Below are 25953 nucleotides of genomic sequence, written 5' to 3' on the forward strand. Positions count from 1 at the left end.
GCATCTTGGCTTGGATTGCGTGTTCGCGGTAGGAAAATTTTTGTTTTCTATGCAACGTTATCCTACCCATCTTGCCCTAGACCTCACATAGCAAAAGTAGCTTGATCTACTTCAACAATGTTCCTTTGCTTCACCTTTGCTCCTTATCTTTTTATCTTTAAATTTTGGGTACACCACCACCATCTCCCCCTCACCTTGTCTTAAAAGTTCCAAACCTTGTTGGACCAACATGGTCTTTTGATAATTTCAAATAACTAATATCTTTTCTCCCTTCTCCTTTTCAATTGAGCTCATTCACACCAAATTTTGGACCAACACCTTTCTTCAACACCATCAACCACCCTCTCTCCCTTTGTATTGAAAATTTCCAACTTTGCAAAATCTTGTTGAAATCCTTGTCTTACACATGGGGGACTTGTTCAACACCACCATGCACCCTCTCCTTCCCATACCTTTGTGTCTCTCAAATGACAAGTTGACACCATCACAATCCACCCCTCTCTTTTTCTCTCTTCTCTCTATCATTCCTCAAACATGGCCGGGCCACCCTCCCTTGACATCAACCCATGCACCACCCCCAGGCCCGACCCCAAACCTTCTAGAAGCCCACCCTGGACCCTCTCCTTTCTCCCAAAACGAGTCCAAACCGAACCAGGCCACAGCCCAATCCCACCTGAACCCTAGACCGACCCCAAAACGGCACACACGCACGCAGAACCCCTCTCCCGCTCGACCCTTCCCTCTCCCGCGCTGCCCTGCGACGTCGGCCCTTGCGTCACGCTCCGGCCACCGCCCCTACGTCGGCCCTCGCCTCACCATTGGTCGCTGCCACCGCTCGCTCGCCCTCCCGTTGGCCACGGCCACCACCCACGCGCCTCCCTCCGGCTATAAAAGCCCACCCCGCCCACTCCTCTCCACTCCACACCTCTCCCACCCCCAGAACCCACACCAAAGGGACGCCGAGGCGCTCCCCTTCTCCCGCTGCTGCCCGCCAGGAAGGCCGCTCCGCCACGGTCACCACGGGTGGCCAGAAGGATGACGACGCCGCCGGCCGTCCTCTCCTCTCCCTTTCCCTTCCAACTTCTCACCCACGTTCTGCACGACCTCACCCACCCTTTTTCGCCGCCCAGGTCCACCGGAGCACGCCGCCGTCATCCCCGTCCATGAGCTGCTGCGAGGAGGAAGCGCCGGGAAGAGCAGCTGTGGACGCGAGGAACGCTGCCGAGTCGCACCTGGACACGCCCTGGACGCGCGCCTGACCGCCTCGACTCGCCGCTGCCACGCCCGGCGTCGCCGTCGACCACCACACCAAGCCGGTAAGTTCCTGGCCGCCTCCGTTTCCTCTCAGTACTCCCGCGCGTGTGTGTAGACGAAGGGGTACGACGACCCCAGTCGTCCCGATCGTGGGGCTGCGTGGCCACTTGGCCAGGTCAGCCCATGCAGGCCTGGCCCGCCAGGGCCCTCTCCCCTTTTCTCTCCTTTTTGTTTTTTTCCACCCCTCCACCTGGAAACCTCCTGGGCCGGCCCACTTTTCAAATTCCGCGCAGCCCAGTCACCTTCCCGCCCATTAAATATCGTTTGAAATTCCTGTTATTTGTATTAAAACCAGAGAGATGAAAATGTGAATAACTCAAGTTGTACTTACCCAAATCCAGGTGAAACCAAGCTGCGTTGGATCAGAAATTTCATTACCTTTCCAATGCCACTGGCCTCATATTTTTAGGATTTTTGTAAGAAATTTAGTGCATTAAACATGATCACTGCATTGCGTTTAGTGTTTGTAATTTTAAAAATTGTAGGATTAATATTTTTGGATGAATCCAATTGTGTTGACCTTGTTTTGTTACTTGGACATCTAGTAAAAATACTGTTAGTCTCTTTTAATGAAACTTTGCCTCTGTTTGCAAGTGTATGTGTGTCACATGCAATGATGTTTTGAAATCCCTTTGGGTTATTCAAAACCTTGCCATCACTTTGTTTTAAAAATAGCCAACCTATGTTTTATTCTTGCCAAACAAAACCTTCCGAGATTATACCAAGTTCCCTTTTTTTTTAACTTGAGGTTTCAAAATGGTGTGACATATTCTTTACTTCCTAGTATTGGGTAGTATTTGTGCAAGCAAAATAAAATAGGAAAAATGATTTATGCCTTTCCAAAAATGTTTGAAAATAAAAGATGGATGTTTTTGAGCCAAAACCGATTCACTTGTCTCCTTGGTGGTGTTATCTACCAGGGGGTATATAACTTGTGCCTTGGTAATTGCTATAGAGGCATTTGCTTATTTTTGATACTCTCATACCTTTGTTAAGTAAAATAAATTGGTTTCCTTTTTAAAAGTTGTTTTTTTTAATAACTATAAGTCCTTAGTATGTTATCCCTTAGTGGAGTGGTTAGCTATTGATTGTTGATTGTTGCATGTTTGTTTTGTTTGTGCAATTTGTTGATTGTGTTCCTCTTATATTTTCCGGCGATAGATGCGAACAATTCCGGAGAAGAAGAAGAAGTGGTTCGGGTGAGGATTTTATTTATATTGTTGGGATTATTATATTGATGGAATTGAAGAAGTCCAGGGACAAATAAGCTAAGGCAAGCCATCTCTTGATCTCTGAATGTTTAATCACATATTGTGGTTACTTTGTTATTATTCTTGTCTCTCGATCTATCTTGTGTTGTTTCTACTTATGTTGATGGAGCATGCTCACCATGAGCATGTTTATTCTCTTTGACACCTCACCTACAACCCCCTTTAGTGAAATGGTGGTCTTCATTATCATGATCTTGGTGTACCCTCTAAATGTGAGGGGTATGCCCACTTATCTTGTGTGTGTCGACCTCTTGACACCCTTCTTGAACCCCTTGTTGATGTTATGCATACTTACTCTCGAGTATGTTGAACCCCTTGTTGATGTTCTGCATACTTACTCTCGAGTATGTTGAACCCCTTGTTGATCTTATGCATGCATACCCTGAGCATGTATGCCCCCTTGACCATCTATATTATCATCTTCTTAGCGGTATGATGATTAACATCATGAACCTTGTTGAATCTTCCAACTTATGTTGATCATATACATGCTTACCCCAATCATGTATGACCCCCTTTTACACCGCAATAATCATCTCCTTAGTGGTATGATGGTTTGCATCACGCCCTTGTTGATAGCCTTGTTCTCCACAATAAAACCTTAGGTTGGGAAACCCCGATGTTTTATGTTTTGGAAAGACTTTGAAAACCTTGGGATGATGTTGTCTTGCCCAAGTGTTGTTTCAAGAGAAAGGTCTTGATATTTTCAGAAAGTGGTGTATGGTTGGTTGTTGGCCGCCAAAGGTTGTGTGAGTAACAAAAAAATGAATTTTCAAAAGAGCACTGCGTATAAGTGTTCGCCATCACAACCTTTACGAGCGCAACCATGGCTACCCCAAAGTGGGCACGAGCTTAACTTGACGTTTGTTCTTCTTAGCATGAGGCACCGCACAACTATACAAGGGTACGGTTACCCCCGAGTCCGGGTTGTCGAGGTTGGGACAATAGTATAACGGGAGGCCTTCGGGGCTGACCCGTCCGGAAGACACTATGGGTCTCCTGGCTTGGCGGTGGAGCCACGCTCAAAAGGAGGTGAGCTGCCACGGTGCCGGGGAGGTACATACTCCATAGGGTAGGACCTCGTGTTAAGTCGAATGGGCGAAAGGTTATGTCCGGGTATCCGTCGTGGCATACGTCGTCATGCGGGGATGATGCCCACACGATAGGTATCCGGATAGTAGTGGTGAAAGTGTGCAAACTCTGCAGAGTCAAAACTATTCGAATAGCCGCGTCCGCGGTCATGGACGGGATGAGATGGCCATACTTAACCGAGGCTAGTTTTGTTTTAGAAAAGCTTTACAAAGAAAAAGAGAAAGTTGTTTTCGGAGTACCGGAAGGGTACGGGAAAGTGGTTGACCATGTGAAGATGGTCAGAAAGGAAATAAAAAGGCCTACTCCCATCCTAGTGTTTTATGTTGTAGAACTCTTTTGAAGTATCTTCTTTAACAAAGATATAGAGATGTCACGAGAACCCTCTTAGTGTCCCCTTCAAGCTGCGATGTTGGGATGCTATATCCACAAGAGAAACTGATTCTCTTTCACATGCTATATCCACAAGAGAAACTGATTCTCTTTCACATGCTATATCCACAAGAGAAACTATCCTTCCTCTCTTGTCTCTTTTAGTTAGCATAGCACCGTTCTTGATGGTTTGCGAGTACAATTCCAATGTAGTCACGGCTTTGTCCCTGGCTATTTACTTGGCCAGACTTGGAGGAATTCAACAGATGAAGAAGGAGTTGACGATGTCTATGCGAGCTAGGAACGTCTTCCCAGTCAGTTGCCTATAGGGTTATGGCAGATGACTTGGGCTCTACGCTGATTGAAGTGATTTCCGCGACTCTGATGATTAGATTAGGCCCTTCGAGGCTATTATGTAAAGATTGGTCATGTGACCTCATTGTAATTTTCTTATTCCGTTTTGTAAAGGATGATGTAATTGATATCAGTTCGGTTATGTGTTCACGACACACTGATCATGGGATCGTGAAATGTATACATAACAGGGTATTTCGGACAGTTAGTCCGGGGTCCCCACACTCAGTCTTTTGGAAGTGCTCATAAGGATATGGTGTGCGTGCGTGCGTTCATAGAAGTCAGTGTATGTTTTTATGAGCATATGTGTTTGTACTATGTTTGGAAAAACAAAACGAGTTTACAAGTTTTTTTGGTAAAGGAAATATATTAATATCGAAAGATACCAATTACACACAGCCTCTGCAACAACGCAATACCCTAATGGTAGAATAGATGCATACAATTAAAAAAAGAAAAAGAAAACAAAGAAAAGGGAAGTCCCGCTACGGAATTTTAGCCCTAGCAACAACAGTACATCCACCACCAAGACAACACCTAAAATCCAGGCTATCCACAAGCGACGACTATAAGAAGGGAACAGTACACAAAAGATCTTAGGTTTTCATTCCGAAGATAGTCTCTGCTCTCAAAATAATACCTTCATCTAGGCCATTGCCAGGCACAACCAATTAAGGTTGATACGTCTCCGACGTATCGATAATTTCTTATGTTCTATGCCATATTATTGATGATACCTACATGTTTTATGCACACTTTATGTCATATTCGTGCATTTTCTGGAACTAACCTATTAACAAGATGCCGAAGTGCCGGTTCCGTTTTCTCGCTGTTTTTGGTTTCGAAATCCTAGTAACGAAATATTCTCGGAATTGGACGAAACGAAGACCCGGGTTCCTATTTTCACCGGAAGCATCCAGAACACCCGAGAAGGACCAGAGGGGGCCACAGGCCACCCAGACCATAGGCCGGCGCGGCCCAGGCCCTGGCCGCGCCGCCCTATGGTGTGGCCACCCCTTCGACCCTCCTGCGCCGCCTCTTCGCCTATATAAAGCCTCTGTCGCGGAAACCCTGAGACGAAAAACCACGATACGGAAAACCTTCTAGAGCCGCCGCCATCGCGAAGCCAAGATCTGGGGGACAGGAGTCTCTGTTCCGGCACCCTGCCGGAGCGGGGAAGTGCCCCCGGAAGGCTTCTCCATCGACACCGCTGCCATCTCCACCGCCATCTTCATCACCGCTGCTGCTCCCATGAGGAGGGAGTAGTTCTCCATCGAGGCTCGGGGCTGTACCGGTAGCTATGTGGTTCATCTCTCTCCTATGTGCTTCAATACAATAATCTCATGAGCTGCCTTACATGATTGAGATTCATATGATGATGCTTGTAATCTAGATGTCATTATGCTAGTCAAGTGAGTTTTACTTATGTGATCTCCAGAGACTCCTTGTCCCACGTGTGTAAAGGTGACAATGTGTGCACCGTGTGGGTCTCTTAGGCCATATTTCACAGAATACTTATTCACCGTTGAATGGCATAGTGAGGTGCTTATTTATATCTCTTTATGATTGCAATGTGTTTGTATCACAATTTATCTATGTGCTACTCTAGTGATGTGTTATTAAAGTAGTTTTATTCCTCCTGCACGTGTGCAAAGGTGACGATGTGTGCACCGTGTTAGTACTTGGTTTATGCTATGATTATGATCTCTTGTAGATTATGAAGTTAACTATTGCTATGATAATATTGATGTGATCTATTCCTCCTACATATGCATGAAGGTGACAGTGTGCATGCTATGCTAGTACTTGGTTTAGTCTTTTGATCTATCTTACACTAAAGGTTACTAAAATATGAGCATTATTGTGGAGCTTGTTAACTCCGGCATTGAGGGTTCGTGTAATCCTACGCAATGTGTTCATCATCCAACAAAAGTGTAGAGTATGCATTTATCTATTCTGTTATGTGATCAATGTTGAGAGTGTCCACTAGTGAAAGTCTAATCCCTAGGCCTTGTTCCTAAATACTGCTATCGCTGCTTGTTTCCTGTTTTACTTGCGTTACTCATCTGCTACATTACTACTTTGCTTGTTTATCGTCTCGGGCAAAGCACTTTTACGGGTGTCGTTGCCGTTGCTACTCGCTTATTCATACCACCTGTATTTCACTATCTCTTCGCCGAACTAGTGCACCTATTAGGTGTGTTGGGGACACAAGAGACTTCTTGCTTTGTGGTTGCGGGGTTGCATGAGAGGGATATCTTTGACCTCTTCCTCCCCGAGTTCGATAAACCTTGGGTAATCCACTTAAGGGAAACTTGCTGCTGTTCTACAAACCTCTGCTCTTGGAGGCCCAACACTCGTCTACGAGAATAGAAGCTCCCGTAGACATCAAGCACTTTTCCGGCGCCGTTGCTGGGGAGGAAAGGTAAAAGGCTCTCATACTACGGTCTCGGGTAAAGTATTTTTCTCGGCGCCGTTGTGTGTGTGCTCGAAGCTATTTCCTTTAGATCCTGCAATTGCATCTTGTTGTTTCTTGTTTACACTAGTTTGGCATAATGTACAAGAGTGAGCTTCTTATTCTATTTCCTGATTTAAAACATGGATTGTTTGATGCGAAAATTAAAAACCTATGAAATCTTCTTTGCATGTTGGTAGTAATATTAGTATGAACGCTTTGAACACCATTGTTGATAATAATATAGAAAGTTCTAAGCTTGGGGAAGCTGGTTTTCATGATATTTTTAGTCCCCCAAGCATTGAGGAGAAAATTTTCTTTGATGATACGTTGCCTCCTATTTCTGATGATGATAATGATAGTGGTCTTTTGGTACAACCTACTATGGAGAGTAAATTTTATTGTGATTATACTATGCCTCCTACACTTGATGAGAATAATAATGATAGCTACTTTGTTGAATTTGCTCCCGCTATTACTAATAAAATTGACTATGCATATGTGGAGAGTAATAATTTTATGCATGAGACTCATGATAAGAATGCTTTATGTGATGGTTATATTGTTGAGTTTGCTCATGATGCTACTGAAAGTTATTATGAGAGAGGAAAATATGGTTGTAGAAATTTTCATGTTACTAAAATGCCTCTCTATGTGCTGAAATTTTTGAAGCTACACTTGTTTTATCTTCCTATGCTTGTTACTTTGCTCTTCATGAACTTGTTTATTTACAAGATTCCTATGCATAGGAAGCATGTTAGACTTAAATTTGTTTTGAATTTGCTTCTTGATGCTCTCTTTTGCTTCATACTCTATTTTTCATGCGAGCATCATTAAAGCTCGCTGAGCCCATCTTAACGGCTATAAAGAAAGAACTTCTTGGGAGATAACCCATGTGTTATTTTGCTACAGTACTTTGTTTTATATTTGTGTCTTGGAAGTTGTTTACTACTGTAGCAACCTCTCCTTATCTTAGTTTTGTGTTTTATTGTGCCAAGTAAAGTCTTTGATAGTAAAGTAAGTACTAGATTTGGATTACTGCGCAGAAATAGATTTCTTTGCTGTCACGAATCTGGGTCTAATTCTCTGTAGGTAACTCAGAAAATTACGCCAATTTACGTGAGTGATCCTCAGATATGTACGCAACTTTCATTCAATTTGGGCATTTTCATTTGAGCAAGTATGGTGGCCTAATAAAATCCATCTTTACGGACTGTTCTGTTTTGACAGATTCTTCCTTTTATTTCGCATTGCCTCTTTTGCTATGTTGGATGAATTTCTTTGATCCATTAATGTCCAAGTAGCTTTATGCAATGTCCGGAAGTGTTAAGAATGATTGTGTCACCTCTGAACATGTTAATTTTTATTGTCCACTAACCCTCTAATGAGTTGTTTCGAGTTTGGTGTGGAGGAAGTTTTCAAGGGTCAAGAGAGGAGGATGATATACTACGATCAAGAAGAGTGAAAAGTCTAAGCTTGGGGATGCTCCGGTGGTTCACCCCTGCATATATCAAGAAGACTCAAGCGTCTAAGCTTGGGGATGCCCAAGGCATCCCCTTCTTCATCGACAAATTATCAGGTTCCTTCTCTTGAAACTATATTTTTATTCGGCCACATCGTATGTACTTTACTTGGAGCGTCTGTTTTTTTGTTTCTATTTTTGTTTGTGTTTGAATAAATTGGATTACATCATGCTTGTGTGGGAGAGAGACACGCTCCGCTGGTTCATATGAACACATGTGTTCTTAGCTCATAATATTCATGGCGAAGTTTCCTCTTCGTTAAATTGTTATATGGTTGGAATTGGAAAATGATACATGTAGTAATTGCTATAATGTCTTGGGTAATGTGATACTTGGCAATTGTTGTGCTCATGTTTAAGCTCTTGCATCATATACTTTGCACCTATTAGTGAAGAATACATAGAGCATGCTAAAATTTGGTTTGCATAATTGGTCTCTCTAAAGTCTAGATAATTTCTAGTATTGAGTTTTGAACAACAAGGAAGACGGTGTAGAGTCTTATAATGTGTACAATATTTCTTTTATGTGAGTTTTGCTGCACCGTTCATCCTTGTGTTTGTTTCAAATAACCTTGCTAGCCTAAACCTTGTATCAAGAGGGAATACTTCTCATGCATCCAAAATACTTGAGCCAACCACTATGCCATTTGTGTCCACCATACCTACCTACTACATGGTATTTATCCGCCATTCCAAAGTAAATTGCTTGAGTGCTACCTTTAAAATTCCATCATTCACCTTTGCAATATACAGCTCATGGGACAAATAGCTTAAAAACTATTGTAGTATTGAATATGTACTTATGCACTTTATCTCTTATTAAGTTGCTTGTTGTGCGATAACCATGTTTACGGGGACGCCATCAACTATTCTTTGTTGAATATCATGTGAGTTGCTATGCATGTCCGTCTTGTCTGAAGTAAGAGAGATCTACCACCTTTATGGTTGGAGCATGCATATTGTTAGAGAAGAACTTTGGGCCGCTAACTAAAGCCATGATTCATGGTGGAAGTTTCAGTTTGGACATATATCCTCAATCTCATATGAAAATAATAATTGTTGCCACATGCTTATGCATTAAAGAGGAGTCCATTATCACGTTGTCCATGTTGTCCCGGTATGGATGTCTAAGTTGAGAATAATCAAAAGCGAGAAATCCAAAATGCGAGCTTTCTCCTTAGACCTTTGTACGAGGCGGCATGGAAGTACCCCATTGTGACACTTGGTCAAAACATGTGCATTGCAAAGATCCGGTAGTCCAAGTTAATTAGGACAAGGTGCGGGCACTATTAGTATACTATGCATGAGACTTGCAACTTGTAAGATATAATGTACATAACTCATATGCTTTATTACTACCGTTGACAAAATTGTTTCATGTTTTCAAAATAAAAGCTCTAGCACAAATATAGCAATCGATGCTTTCCTCTTTGAAGGACCATTCTTTTACTTTTATGTTGAGTCAGTTCACCTATTTCTCTCCACCTCAAGAAGCAAACACTTGTGATTAACTGTGCATTGATTCCTACATACTTGCATATTGTACTTGTTATATTACTCTATGTTGACAATTATCCATGAGATATACATGTTACAAGTTGAAAGCAACCGCTGAAACTTAATCTTCCTTTGTGTTGCTTCAATGTCTATACTTTAAATTATTGCTTTATGAGTTAACTCTTATGCAAGACTTATTGATGCCTGTCTTGAAAGTGATATTCATGAAAAGTCATTGCTTTATGATTCACTTGTTTACTCATGTCATTACCATTGTTTTGATCGCTGCATCCACTACATATGTTTACAAATAGTATGATCAAGGTTATGATGGCATATCACTTCAGAAATTATCTTTGTTATCGTTTTACCTGCTCGGGACGAGCAGAACTAAGCTCGGGGATGCTTGATACGTCTCCGACGTATCGATAATTTCTTATGTTCTATGCCATATTATTGATGATACCTACATGTTTTATGCACACTTTATGTCATATTCGTGCATTTTCTGGAACTAACCTATTAATAAGATGCCGAAGTGCCAGTTCCTGTTTTCTGCTGTTTTTGGTTTCAGAAATCCTAGTAACGAAATATTCTCGGAATTGGACGAAACGAAGACCCGGGTTCCTATTTTCACCGGAAGCATCCGGAACACCCGAGAAGGACCGAGAGGGGGCCACGGGCCACCCGGACCATAGGCCGGCGCGGCCCGGGCCCCGGCCGCGCCGCCCTATGGTGTGGCCACCCTGCTCGACCCTCTGCGCCGCCTCTTCGCCTATATAAAGCCTCCGTCGCGGAAACCCCGAGACGAAAAACCACGATACGGAAAACCTTCTAGAGCCGCCGCCATCGCGAAGCCAAGATCCGGGGGACGGAGTCTCGTTCCGGCACCCTGCCGGAGCGGGGAAGTGCCCCGGAAGGCTTCTCCATCGACACCGCTGCCATCTCCACCGCCATCTTCATCACCGCCGTCGCTCCCATGAGGAGGGAGTAGTTCTCCATCGAGGCTCGGGGCTGTACCGGTAGCTATGTGGTTCATCTCTCTCCTATGTGCTTCAATACAATAATCTCATGAGCTGCCTTACATGATTGAGATTCATATGATGATGCTTGTAATCTAGATGTCATTATGCTAGTCAAGTGAGTTTTACTTATGTGATCTCCGGAGACTCCTTGTCCCACGTGTGTAAAGGTGACGGTGTGTGCACCGTGTGGGTCTCTTAGGCCATATTTCATGAGAATACTTATTCACTGTTGAATGGCATAGTGAGGTGCTTATTTATATCTCTTTATGATTGCAATGTGTTTGTATCACAATTTATCTATGTGCTACTCTAGTGATGTGTTATTAAAGTAGTTTTATTCCTCCTGCACGTGTGCAAAGGTGACGAGTGTGTGCACCGTGTTAGTACTTGGTTTATGCTATGATTATGATCTCTTGTAGATTATGAAGTTAACTATTGCTATGATAATATTGATGTGATCTATTCCTCCTACATATGCATGAAGGTGACAGTGTGCATGCTATGCTAGTACTTGGTTTAGTCTTTTGATCTATCTTACACTAAAGGTTACTAAAATATGAGCATTATTGTGGAGCTTGTTAACTCCGGCATTGAGGGTTCGTGTAATCCTACGCAATGTGTTCATCATCCAACAAAAGTGTAGAGTATGCATTTATCTATTCCGTTATGTGATCAATGTTGAGAGTGTCCACTAGTGAAAGTCTAATCCCTAGGCCTTGTTCCTAAATACGCTATCGCTGCTTGTTTACTTGTTTTCTTGCGTTACTACTGCTACATTACTCATTGCTTGTTTACTTGTCCTGGGCAAAGCACTTTTCCGGTGTCGTTGCCGTTGCTATCTGCTTATTCATACCACTCGTATTTCACTATCTCTTCGCCGAACTAGTGCACCTATTAGGTGTGTTGGGGACACAAGAGACTTCTTGCTTTGTGGTTGCGGGGTTGCATGAGAGGGATATCTTTGACCTCTTCCTCCCTGAGTTCGATAAACCTTGGGTAATCCACTTAAGGGAAACTTGCTGCTGTTCTACAAACCTCTGCTCTTGGAGGCCCAACACTGTCTACAAGAATAGAAGCTCCCGTAGACATCAAAGGTCAGACCTTAGATTTTCACCCTGAAAGGTAAGACTCTGAACTTTACATGTGCTGCTGCCCCCACTTGCAACCCAGACTACCAAGAAAATCACTCAACATCACAGAGACTCGAACCTCCATTGTTAATCCTCGAATTCGGCCTTCATGATATTCTCCGTCTCTGATTTCACAATGTACAAGAATGTCATCTGTTGACAACACAGAACAGAGCTTCACGTCGCTCCTTCCAGAACCAAACGTTCGGAATAAAAGCATAGATGTGCACGATCGAATACCTCCCGATCCAACAAACTCCAGGCATAAAGAACACTGTTACATTCGTCGGCGGAGCCTTTCGGAACTCAACATCCAACCAAAACCAGACGGACATGCATAAGTTAGATCTTCGTCTTGGCGCGAGAGAGAACCTAGGACCACCACCTTTATTCATGTCGTGCGAGCAGCCCCCACGCCACCCCCCGGAAACCTGCAAGCCGCCACACCAAAATCTATCATCGGCCCAAAGGGCTAGGCTAGCACGAGAAAGGATACGACAGAGCAAGGCCGATCCTCCAACAAAACCGGCCCAACATGCAGCGAAGATCGAGATCGAGGAGGCGGCCTAGGAGACACCCAGATCGAGATCTAGGATATCCACCACCAGCCGCCGGACATGCACATTCACTCCTGTCATGGCGCCGCCGGGAGAGGATCTCCGTCACCACACGACCAGGGGCCCCGTCTTGGGCGTTGCTTGACGACGGGCCGGCCAAACCCGCCCCAACGACCATGACAACCATCCCCAGCGACCTCCACCCCAAACCACCTTCGGCGGCTGGGCCCGCTGCCACGGCAAGGGCTGGAGGCGGCGAGAGGAGCAGGCGCGGCGGGGGCCTTGCTGGGGTGTGATGGGGACGCCCCCGGTGTCGTCCTAGGGTGCGACATACGGGGGTACTGTTCCCGGAAAATATAGTGCATAATTTTCCAAAAAAGAGTTTACAAGTGGAAACTTATGTAGAGTGTAACCGCCTTTAGACTCTTTTCAGTTCTCCTTTTATTTTCCTTTTGTTAATATTTGTACTTGTTTTAAGCCATTAATAATAAAAATTGCAGTGGGATTTCCCCACTGTTTCATCCTAAAAATAGAGTTCATACTCCAATTGGGCACGACAATTTAGGGCGCGGTCCAATGGGAATTGTCCACGTGTTAGGGTTAAAACCAGAGTAACCATTGTGTCGTTGCTCGTAAAATCAGTCTGGCTGATATAGTGTCGTACCTGGATGCTAGCGCGGGAACATTCATGCGATATAAATCTCACAATTTTTAAATTAGGGAGCGACCAATTCTCAAACGATCTATAATTAGTTTGGTGATATCATCAAATTTCAATTGCAGTCCATATTGACTCATGACTAACATGATCATAGAGCGATCCAACTTTTGAAGGTATTTTTTCTCAGTTGCAACCCATAGTACAACTCATGACTAGCACGAATCGCAAAGCAATCCATTAATCTTAGCCGTTTTTGTTAGTTGCAACCACATGTGCAACTGTGAAATCTCAGGTGTAACTCATAGCTTGCATAAATCCTGACCTAATCAATGGTATGAGAATCGACAAAAAACTAAGATAATTTTCTTAGTTTACTAAGAGTTAAATTAATTGTCAGTCGAGTGAGAATTTACAAAGCTGTTTGAATTTACTGGTCGAGTCTACTGGAGGTTGCCAAGTGAGTGGGATTAAACAAACGACAAAACAATAATGTAAATCAATCTAGCATGGTTATTGGCCAAAGCTAGTACTGCCTATTCAAACTTACTGCCTCGCACTTTAAATTTAGTCAAAATCAATATTTGTAAAGTTTGATCAAAAAATAAAAATAAAATATGAAAATATATTCATGATATCAAATGTATATAATTTGAAAAAATATTTTATGACAATTTTAGTATAATATATTTTGTATGGTAGATGTTGATACATTTTTTTCTAAATATTTGGTCAAATTTTACTATGCATATAGTGAGACATCTAGTGCAAATCATACGTGCTGATAGTGAGACAAAGTTGTAGTCCACATCCCAAATGTTGTAATTCCAGACCCTAAAAACACTGCGAGAAGCAACATTTTTCTGAGGAAAAAATAACGAAGACGATGATCCCCTAAAATCAGATCCCTCCCCTCCTTTCATCTCACTTCTCACCCATGCTCTACAACAACGACGGGGTGATCCCCAAATCAAAAGAGGAAAATGGTATTTGAGAATAAACGGGGAATTTTACTTTTTGCCCTTCTTTACTTTGCCACTATACAATTTGCCCCTGTTTACTTTTACCTCTATTTTTTACCACTCTTTACTTTGCTTCTTTATTATTTGCCCTTTTGATTTATTTTTGTTTCGTTTGAGGATTAGGACAAAACTTCATGACATAACTACCCCTCGCTGCACGCGTGATAGGATCAGATTGGTATCCATTTTTTCTCCTCTGTTCAGAGGAACTGGCTCCTCTAACGTTGAGGAGCAAAGTCAGTGAAAATCGTGTGGTAAAGTCAGAGCACAGTAGCAATAACTATCATATTTTGTGATGCAATTAAGTACTGTAGCTAATTACTGTAGCTACAAAAATTTGAACTAAATTTTATTACACCTTAATTTTACCTGTATGTAGTTAATCTAAATGCATAATATAAATTTGTATTATGTAGAATAATTTAAATTGTTTAAATCCAAAATCATACAATTAGGAAGAAGAGAAGTCAGGCTACTGTAGCTTAGCTGACTTTGTACCTCAACGTTAGAGGATCCCGTCCCTTCATTCATAGCCTGAGCAGATGAAAGAGAGCGGCGGCCGGCAGAAACCCTCAAGGCGGCTCCACGCGGCGGCCCGAGCAAAGTAAGGAAGGGAGGTTGGCGCCGCGATTCCCGGGAGCACGTCGACCACTCCCCTGCAACACTAGGCACGAACCCCCTCACCCCGCCCCTCACATATGTGCTGAGAACAGGGTTAGTATTTAGGGGATCCGGCCGTCGGTGACGAACTGGCTGGTTGCCGCTTCCTCTTATTCTGATTTGGTCCTCCTGCCTACTCCTGCCATTTTCGATTTGGCTTTGGAGCTGCAGCCCAGCTGGAGCTTGCGTGTGACAAAGGAGGAGTCGGGAGGTGCGACAGTGTGGTTGTACCACGCTGCGGAAGCAGCTAGCGGCGGAGGCTCACCGGCGACCGAAGAGGTGCAGTCGTAGCGGCGGAGATCCAGCGGCGACTGGAGGCTCCAGCGGTGTCGGCCAAGATGCAGGGGAGTGTCAATGCCTGGGAGCAGTTCATCCGGCCGCGTTCTGACTTTGCTCCTCAACGTTAGAGGAGCCAGTTCCATGAATGAACGGGTGGAGCTCTGAATCGATCTAACCAAACATATACAGGGGGTATTTCGGTCATAGCATATGGGCCTGGCATGTGAGGGGGCAAATAATAAAGAGGCAAAGTAAAGAGTGGTAAAAAGTAGAGGTAAAAGTAAACAGGGGCAAATTATAGAGTGGCAAAGTAAAACAGGGCAAAAAGTAAAATTCCCCAGAATAAACAGTAGATTGAAAGATAATCAGTGATCTTTATTGATGGGACCGTAAGTATTTATAGTCCCTGAACAATCATGAGTACATGTCAGTCATAAGATTGTGTTTTCTTGGAAAAGACACAACAGTTCACTTTGCTTAATGATTGGACAAATCTACAGATTCTAACTGCTAAGTAGAATATGCTAGGAATCTAATAACTGCTTCGTTAGCCTTAAGCTATACTAATTGATTCCCAATTTCTATTACGTGCCTGAGCTCGCTGTTGTCTTACGCGGTGCTCACCCGCGGCACACGTTGGATCAAGATCAGACGGTGGACTGGCTTTCTAGCGGGGACCACACGCACGTGCCTTATCTGGTTCACTCCTTCCTCATCCCCACCACCGGCATATCCGAAAGAAATTCCCCACCTAGATCTTCTCTCCCTATGAACTCGAACCGAGCAGCTGAAGGAGAGTGATTGGGGCCCCAATCGGGTGAATCGCGAGCTCGGCGGAGATGGGACGTGATGCGCTGGTGGTGGGGACCGGCGGACCGACGGCGCCCGCGCTCCCGAGTCGATGGCGACGGCCATGGTCTTGGCGCGGCTATGCGGAAGAGAGGAACGAGCAGCGCTGATGCTCCTGCGGCGAATGGCGGCTGCCATGGAGGGTGTGGTGGTGGTTGCAGTTGTGAATCGAGAAGCGGCAACGGTGGATCAGGTTGCGTTGACTTCGAGCGCGAGGTAAAGGACTTCGTTGATGTTCCCATTCAGCTTTCCCACGTCCCTCTAGGCACCATCGTGCGTGGTCTATTTTTGGAGATGTGTTTTCTTTTCTTCCAAGATCCGATCCTGATTTGCATTGGAAACTCCAAGTGAAACTCCGCTGATTTGTTTGGGATTGTTCTCTGCCTCCATTATTTTTTATTGTCCCAGCTGTATTTGATTCAGATAATTTATGGGTCTAATGCATATTGGTGATATAGTTCTTTTTTTACTTTCAGATCAATAGGAGGATCTAAATTATGTTCCAGCATGTAATTTTTGCAGACTAATTTTTTGCCACTTAACTTTTTTTACTTCCAAATCAGTAAATGGATGCAAATTATTGTTCCTGGATGTAATTTCTTTCATTTTCCTACATCCACCTCTGCCATCTTTTCGTTTTTTACATCCTTAATTGGAATTACAAGCACCAATATTTTTTTTCCGTGGATGTAATTTTTGGTGTATCTGCATGTATTTTTTTTCCTATTTTTAGATCCACTATGTAAATTTTACATCTCAATCACAAATCCCAATTGCTAAAAAACGCTCGGGTGCTGGTTGTCCGTTCGAGCACTCGTTCCTGGTCCGTCCGATGTGGTTGATCAGACGCGCAGTTCCGACAGCGACGTGCCGCCCCACCTTGTCCGCCCCCATCCACACCATGCGTTGCCCACCTACCCTGTTCCCCATCCATAGACGCACCGCCCCAACCTCCACCGTCTCCCACACCGGCGGCATGCCGCACCACGTCGGCGACCCTCCCCGGCAACCCGAACCTCCAGCACCCCGCCAAATCCTCCTGCTCCCACACCCCCGAGATCCGTCGGGGCAGCACCTGCACCCTACCTCGAGCTAGACATGACCTCCTTCCCCATCGCCGGAACAGCGTGAACACCACATCTTGGAACCGCCGCCGGGAGTACCCCACCTCCCACTAGCACCGCCTGGTGATCCCACACCAGGAGGATTTGGCTACACCTCGACCTGGGGCGGCGCTCGTCGTGGTGGGGATGAGAGGGACAGGGTTTGGGGACCACCACCGTGCCTAGGAGGGGGAGGGGCTCTGCCGCACTAGGGAAGATGAGAAGAGGAGAAGCCGGCCTTCGTGCTTTTTGGGTTCGTCGTGGTGGAGAAGGATGAGATGAGAGAGATGAGCACCAATCGGCGCCGCACCTGCGAACGGGAGGGGCAACGGCTGACGCCACCCCAGGTACTCGGTGCAGATGGAGCTAGACGGGGCTGGGAAGAGAGACCGGTATGGCTGGCTGGCGGCTGCTGCTGGGGAAGAAGGCAAGGAGGGGGAACCAGGCCAGCTCCTTCAGGGTCCTTCAGAGTATTGCTGGTGTGTTTTTACTGTTGATTGCTTCGATTATGCTCCAACTTTTTTTTTGGATCGATGCATATTCTGAACTAGTAGTCACGCAAGTGGTTCAGTTTATTCTGCATCGTTGCAAACACGTTCAGATGCAAGTTTCACTTTACATTCATGATGATGCATAGTATTGGCCTGACTACAGAGTGGACATCTTGTAGTTTTTAACTGTCACATGTTTGTATTTTGTAGGCGAAGTGGGTACTTTCACTATATGTCTAGATGAACTGTTTTCTTAAGGATATCTCTATAGGTGAACTGAGCTGAATCTACATTAAATACAAATATATGTAAAGGGTGCCCATTCTACTATATATTTACAATCCTATAAAATTGGCTATCGCTGAATTGAGCCATTCTGCAATGTCAGTCTTCTCGTTCTCCCGCTGGTGGTCACCTGCACGAGCTGCTGCCGGTGCCGGCAGTGCAGAGGCCACCGAAGTGGGGCAACATCAGGGCTGAGGCCATCGCAACGGGACGATGGCGGTGCCACGATTACGCCAACAAGCCAAACAATTTTGGTTGCTTCTCCCATGTTCAAAAAACCTTGTTGTTTTTGGTACAAGTTTGTCTTACCATGGATCCTATCCCCGCCAAAACATTCCGAGAACTAGGAAATTAGTATCAAGTTGATGTAGCAACTTTATGTTAGTTGTTTATTAACCATATCTTGCGATTATTTAGGTGTATTTTTTGGGCTTTTTATGCTTATCTGCATACTAGATGCTATTTTTAAGTGCTAGATATGGTGAGATATCACAGTGTTGTTGTTTTGTCTGTAGTACATAGTTGTGTATTGATTGTTATTAAGTTGTCCATCGATTGCCTGTTAAGTTGCATACTGATTGTGGTTAAGTAGTCTACTTTTCTTGTTAGGCGATTAACATAATGTCTCGTTCTGCAGGGTGTTCTTTTATTTTTCTAAGTTGCTGTTGCATAAATTACATTTGGTGTTCGGCAACGCACACTTAGTTCCTATTTATCTACCTGTAGTATGCATTTGCCTTTTTTTTCTTGTGAATTATGCATTTGGACTCCATAGGTTCATGATGCTACCTAAGTTGCTTATCATGTTTCGGTAAGTTGATTATCCACTTTAGCTTAAATTGCTTTATGCTTTCTCCTAACTTGCAGTCCACCAAGTTCTAGGTACATAAAAAAACACAATAAGTTGTTTATTCCATTCCCTTAAGTTGTTTATTCCATTCCCTTAAGTTGTTTATTGTCCATTTATTAAGTTGTTTTTTACATATCCATGAAACTAGGGTTATTATTTTTTATTCACGATGCAAATCATTGACATAATAAGTTGTTTATAACATTTTTATTAGCTTGCTTGGCCACTTCTATAAAGTTGTTGCTCCTTAGTAAAGTGATTTTTTATGGGAGCTTCGCTATACATGCATGTGCTAGGTGTTTTAACTTTTCTGTATAGTCAATCATGCAAATGCTTTAGTTTCTTAGCTCGTCCAACTAAGTTCGTTGCGACACTATAGTTGAGTTTGAGGAGTTGTTCATTTTTTTTCGACAAATGAGGAGTTGTTCACAGATTTTTCTTTGCTAAAATACAAAGTTGTCTATGTTCCATACTTTTTCGAGTTTACTTTGATGTTTTAGCAACATCCTTAAGTTGCTTTTACACTTTATCCAAAGTTGCTTATTCCGTTTCATTAAGTTGATTAATGACTTTAGCTTAAGTTGATTAGTCATTTCATCTTAAGTTGCATTCCACTTTATCCTAAGTTGCTTTTTCCATGTAATTAAATTGATTAGTCCCTTTATCTTAAGTTGCTTCCACTTTATCCTAAGTTGCATATCATGTTTTATTAAGCTGATTATCCACTTTATTCATGTTGTTTTCCGCTTTCTCCTAATTGCTTATGGACCAGGGGATCATGACTCCATGCTTGTAGGTCACCTTGGTTAAACACTTGCATTTTCAATTGTAGGTTGGGATTATTAAGTTGTTCGACACTCCTCTAAGTATATTGATTTTATTTCCAGCAATATTTGTCTCATCGTGTCTTTTTGCACCAGCGGTAGCTCATTGAAAGAGTGCCTGCTCTAGTTGCATCCCAGTTGGGGGTGTATGCAACTAATGCAATGTCAGCATCAACTCATCCTACCAGGTTTGTTCTTTGTTGCATACACTTGGTCATATATGAATACAACTAAGCTTCTGCGGGGTTTTTTTTTGTTGTTCTCGCTGTCAATAACCTGGGATCCCACATGTATCTAATTAATTGTCAGCATCAACTCATCCTATGAGTTATCCCAGGTTTGTTCTTTGTTGCATACACTTGGTCATATATGAATACAACTAAGCTTCTGCGGGTTTTTTTTGTTGTTCTCGCTGTCAATAACCTGGGATCCCACATGTATCTAATTAATTGTCCCATGTTTGTTGTTTCTGTTGCATATGCGATACAACCAAGTTAGTTCATACAGTGCTTTGTTGCTTCATGAATGTGCTTAGTTGATTGCACATAATATTGATCAATGGAGTGTTTTTTCGCTTGATTTTACATACAATGCTTTGTTGCTACACGCGTGCCCTAAGTTAATTGCACATAGTGCCAATCAATGGAGAGTGTACCCTTTGCCAATTTGCTTTTACATATCGTGCTTTGTTGCTACATGCTATGTTATTTTTTTCCAAGGCAAAGCATCTATGGTGTAGTTGGGTTGCGATTTTGATGTGTGATCTACTATGTTGCTACCCAGATCCCGAAGGATCTAAATCTAGTAACCTAGGTTTTTAGGTGTGTGTGTGATATCGTTCACCTTTTGGATTTCAAGGAGCAACTCCTTCTGAAGTTTTTTCCCCTTACGTGTCTTTGTCAAAATTTGGCCACTGGTCTAACTAAGTTGCCTTGCCAACATGCTTAAGGTGCTTATTTGTGATATTGCTAAGTTGTACCGAGAAGCGGTGAATCCCGGGAGGCGTAGCTAGTACCATCTCGAGCGTGGTGGTGGAGGAGACCATGGCGCCTAACTCGAGCAGGTACGGCGCCATCATGCCTAGCGCAAGCGCAAGCCCGCCGTTGCCCCTATCCAAGGTAAGTTGATTGTCCATTTTTATTAACTTGCCCACTGCTTTCTTGTTGAGTTGATTTCTGATTATATTTGACTTTGCTAAACATTGATGCTAAGTTGCTTTCTAGGTAATATTGAAGTTGCCTTAACATTGTTGCTAAGATGTTTTCCTGTATGAGGAACTCACGTGTTGTTTTATGATCTACAGTATTTGCGGTTTCCAGTGAAATCCAGATCTTCATAGAGATCCGGAGGAGGAATAAGAGATGAAAGTTTCGTCTTGCAGAACAAGTATTTGGAGGAGCAAGGAGAGCGGAAGTAGTTTGCCAAGCGATCTCGCGCGCTGCTGTATACTGATTTTTTTCCTTACGTGTAACCTCCCTGATGATTTTTCCATCACCTGTAACCTCCTTTTTTGCTGGCCGGATGTTGAATCAGCCAAACCAGCACCCGGATGCTAGGATGAACAAACCAGCACTTGGATGCTGGGATGAACAAACCAGCACCGGATGCTGGCTAGCTGCCTCCATCACAAATACGAGCATCTTTTTTTATTTTTCTACATACACCGTTGCTATTTTTACATCCCTAATTTGAATCATAACTAGCTGGTATGAGTCGTTTGGGGGATGTAATTTTTACAACGGACCAAAGGGTGAAATTAATTAGGATGTACTTTATTAATCTTAATATGTACTTACGGTTCGTAAATTACAAAGCTAGCTGCAGAGGTGACGAGCTGAAGGAAAGAAAAGCTCCTGCCGGTTTCACACTGTGGGAACGCGTTTTTTTCCACTTTTGGTAAGGTGTCGCTTTCAGCCATGGTCTACATACTATTTTAGGGGAGGGCACTCCGGTAGACTAACTGGTGCTATAGCACCGTGTAGCAACGTCCGGTTGGTAGGTTCCTAGGCGGTGCGTGCGAGGCGGGAGGCGATGGCGGAGTGGTACATGGCGTCGTGGAAGCTCTCCATCTCCGCCATCCGCGCACGGAGTTGCCGCGCCTTCTCCTCCGTCAGCCTGCCCACGAACGACCTCCCCGCCTTGTCCTCCTCCTCCTCCGCCACCACCGGCGCCATCGCCGGCGTCGCGGCCTCGAGGTAGTCCGCTCGCCCGGACCACCCGACCAGCGGCGCCCACCACTTGCCTCCATTGGGTGCTCCCGCGCGCACACGCTTGGCGTCCGCGGAGGCGCGCGGCCGGAACGTCGTGGTTCGCACCGACGGGCGGGCGGAGAACGAGACGGCGGATGCAGACGGTGTCAGCGCCATTGATTTTGCTCGGTCGCTTGCTTCGCTCGTAAGAATCTGCTTTGTTGCTTCCGGCTTGGTGAGAGACAGACGATAGGAAGGTTGAGAGCTGTTGAGCTGAGATGCCAATCTGTGGGATGGAGCTGGAGGTGGTCGCCGATTTATACCGGAGCAGGGCAAGAGCAGGGTGGTGGATTGGGACGCCGCGTGGGATGGACGTGTGACCACATGGACTGGCCGTGTGGGTGAGGTGCCTTCATTGCCACGAGGGCGACGCTCTTGGACACCGTCGTCCCCAGGAAATTTTCCGATCGGGACTCGGACACGCAGCTATTTCGGACGTACTACGTACCACGACTCCACGTGCGCGCAACCTTTGGCACACGTCTAGCGCTGACGACGAATGAGTACTCCGTAGTAAATTTCGGAGGCGCGCTATGTATTTACTAGCGGCCTAGGGTTCACCGATGCTCCTCGCATACGTACAAATCTGATCATGCACATGAATCGGTGTTAATTAGAATGGTAAACACCACGATTTTACTTAGTTTCTGTGGCTGGCGTGGCCTCTCTCTGTGGGAGTGCTGGTGGAGGGGAAGGGAGTGGTTTGGAGAGGCAACCCATTCTACCATTTTCAGGTTGTAAATCAGAACGATGTCAATAGAACCATGTCCATTCCATATTAAAAGGATACCAAACTGAATTTTGAGAATTTAACCATTTAGGCAACCATGGGACAGACAACCTCATCAATAGGCTTAGGGACTTGCCTTTTTTATCGCGGATTTATTTTGATTCACATGTTGTAGACGAATTTAATTAGTATGAAAATGCAACACAGCAACAGTAGAATCCTACTATATGGAGTGGCGTACAAAAAAAACTATGATTCTATAGAAGGCGATCTTGAGAATGTTAATCTCTAGTCATATTCATATTGCTAATGCTACGTACTTCCTCATATCCTACACTCTAAATTTGGTCAAAGCAAAACTTTAACCAAACATATAGAAAAAATATCGATATTTAGAATATATCAAATACATATATTATCAAAGTTTATATTATAAATATCGATAAATTAAAATTATATTTATTTTATATTGTAGATGTTCATTTTTTCCATATACTTAATCAAAGTTAACCGTGCAGAACATTAGTACTCCATTTGGTACTTCTGCAACTCCAGCAAGCTTTGCATCACAGAGATAGAGCTCCATACCCAATTTTCAACCGACCTTATAAATAACTAAAGCAACAAATAACTGATACAAGATGGTGAGGAAACACTTTACAAAGCAAGTCAAAACAAAAAAAAAAACAAATGGGAGGATAGCAAACATTCCCTACTTCAACTAGATAATTAAATTCAGAGACGCCAAACTTAGAACTAGACAACCTAAACTACCAAGCAAGTTTGAAACCGCACATCCCGAGAAAACAAGGGTAATGCTTGAATCTTATGCGTTATTTGTAAAGAGCGTAGTGCTCGAATATTTGTTTGCAAGGGAAACAATGAAGGACAAATTGCAACCAAAATCCATGAGGACCTTCAAGTCTGTATCCAGTTAGATATTAAGGGTGCGGCTGGACTATTACTTCATCCACCTAACTATTAGGTTTTTTGCCTGCTCCTTTCGTTTGTTTGTGCATAATTCTACTATACATGTTTTGAATTTATCTATTTCTCTTAATGAATGAAAGAAGTGGTGCTACATTTCATCAAAAACAAAACAAACAAGGCACCATGATTTTTTTACTATATGTCTAGCTAAGAAAATCAGGTATGCATTCTCGATTGCAGCGTCTTGGCTCCAACGTATGTTCCACCTAATTGATGGTTACATTTGCAACATGTGGTAGTGCATCATCTCCTCGAGACTCGAACTCTGAATTACAACCAAACGAGATCGAAGGAATTAAGCCCCTTCTCCTTACCTAATTGGAGATCTGCCTTGAGTGATATTGCTTGTTTTCACCGACCTATTGTTACATGATAATCATCATACAATTCCTTGACGCCACCAAGATATTGTGACATCTTGACCCAGGGCTCAATAGGATTGATAAATACTCATGTCAACAAGTTACAATTTTTTTTGAAAGCTCATCTACATATAGAACTCCGAGGTTAAACATGATTGGTCAGGACCGATTTGTGGACTGAAGACCAGCCAGGAAATTGATCCCGGGTGCGGATGATTGAGGATAAAGTGTGAAAAAAAGATACGTGTTTGTCTGTAAAACCTTTCTAAAGATCCTAGAGAGCTACCAGGGGTAACAAGCCCACCTAGGTGTGTGGCTAGGGTGTTACAGATAACATTTTTAGCCGCTTTTATTATTGAACTAGGGATCACTTTTTGTTAACCGGTTTGATCATCTATTCTAAGTTTATGCATTTTCCAATCTCTCTTTTTCTTGCCCTTAAATCGTTTCCGATTGGTATATGTGTGGCTCTACCCGCTTACTACATGCATTAAGTAATTTTTAGGTTTGACGTTGTAAGGTATAACTAAACTTTAATTCAGTGTTTATTCTTTGAAATATCAACCTCTCTCTTGCAGTCATAGTGGTGTTCCAAAGGGATGATGCTTACATTTAGACAGCTATCTTGGACGCCAAAGAGAAAAATATCGTGTTTGTAGTACATTCCCGAAATTACATGCACGCAGCACATCACAACCGAATGTGAGGTTACGAACACTCTTGATCCTACCGAGGCTAGTGGCCGGCCTGTTGTTTCAGCACGTCGTATAGCTTTTCTTATATCTGTCCTTTGAAAGTAGCCATTGACACCACTAAAAAAAAAGTAGCCATTGACACCACTAGGTTTTGGTGGAAAACTCTAGAAAAAGGTCGACCTTCGCGAAGGGAAGGCAACTCGCTCCGCACGCGATAAGTGGCGCGTTGTGGTGCCAGAAAATCCCTGGGAAGTGGTCTTCCTGCTCGCCACGTGTCGCAAGGGGAAGCAAGGTGGGGATGGGGGAGGAGAGAGAAGACTGGGTTGTGTCAGTTTTTCCCTTTTTCTTCTAGATTCGTTTTTTCAAAATGAAATATCTTGAGAATCATAAGTCCAAATTGCGAACCGTTTTCTTGTGATCCTCGCGTCGAGATCTTCGAAACTAGATCCCATGTTGATAGGTTTGGAGATACTTTTTTTTCGTACTCCAATAGTAGTATGATTGTACATGTGGTGTGTACCTAACTGTACTCGTGTTTCAACTGATAAGTACTTATGTTTTTAGTGTGTTTGGTGCAGTTTTTCCCTTTACTCGCTCGTGTGCGGGACTGTACCTGCACTTACGCGTGACTGTACCTGCTCGTGTGCGCCACTGTACTTTTGTACATGTACTTGCTCGTGTTCACGACTGTACCTGCTCGTATGCGCGTTTGTACCTGCTCGTCTGCGTGACTGTACTTGTACTCGCTCGTGTGTTCAATCGTACTCGTGTGTTGTGCGTGATCGTACTCGCTCGTGTGCACAACTCGTACTCGCTCGTGTGCGTGATCTGCACTGTACTTCGCCTATGTGTTCAATCTGTACTCGTGTGTTGTGTGTGATCATACCTGCCGTGTGCGCGATCAGTATCTGCTCATGTACGTGAGTGTACTTGTACCCGCCCGTGTGTTGTATATGTAGTTGTACCTACATATTATACACAACTGTACTCGAGTATTTTACTGATTGTACTCGCACTTATAGTTTTGTAATTGGCACCTGTGTTTTGATTTAAAAAAAAAACGCGAACGAGGACATGTGAGCTAGCTAGCAGCTTTGTACTTCGATCGTTAGCTGCAGCTATTTCGCTAGACGAGAGGAGAGCGCGCGGACGGGAGGAGCAGGTACAGTGTGCATACTCGCGCGGTCGGAACGAGCACGTACAGCGCGCGGCGTATGAAGCGCGGACTCGCGCCGGTCGCGGTGAGGACACGCGTCACCTCTTCGTGCATCTGGCGGGACGGAATTTTCCCTTTGCAAAGGTTTCCCTTTATCTAGTTGT

General features: G+C 43.8%; 1 protein-coding gene and 1 long non-coding RNA gene across 4 annotated transcripts; one reads left to right on the plus strand and one right to left on the minus strand.

Moving 5' to 3' along the window:
• Window positions 1-15846: 15846 nt before the first annotated feature.
• Window positions 15847-21256, plus strand: LOC124648885. 3 transcript variants are annotated; one of them, XR_006986461.1, is made up of 3 exons: window positions 15850-19795; window positions 20557-20725; window positions 20911-21256. It is a non-coding gene; the product is annotated as an uncharacterized LOC124648885 (long non-coding RNA). The 3 variants fall into 3 exon arrangements; XR_006986460.1 differs by having other exon boundaries at window positions 15847-20725; XR_006986462.1 differs by having other exon boundaries at window positions 15847-20725; window positions 20927-21256.
• A 102-nt stretch (window positions 21257-21358) lies between these two features.
• On the minus strand, window positions 21359-22072 carry LOC124648884. Its single transcript, XM_047188572.1, has one exon. The coding sequence runs from the start codon at window positions 21971-21973 to the stop codon at window positions 21611-21613; it is 363 nt and encodes a 120-aa protein (XP_047044528.1). The 5' UTR covers window positions 21974-22072; the 3' UTR covers window positions 21359-21610.
• Window positions 22073-25953: the final 3881 nt, after the last annotated feature.

Source organism: Lolium rigidum, chromosome 4 (genome assembly GCF_022539505.1).
Source record: "Lolium rigidum isolate FL_2022 chromosome 4, APGP_CSIRO_Lrig_0.1, whole genome shotgun sequence".
Lineage (NCBI taxonomy): Eukaryota > Viridiplantae > Streptophyta > Magnoliopsida > Poales > Poaceae > Lolium > Lolium rigidum.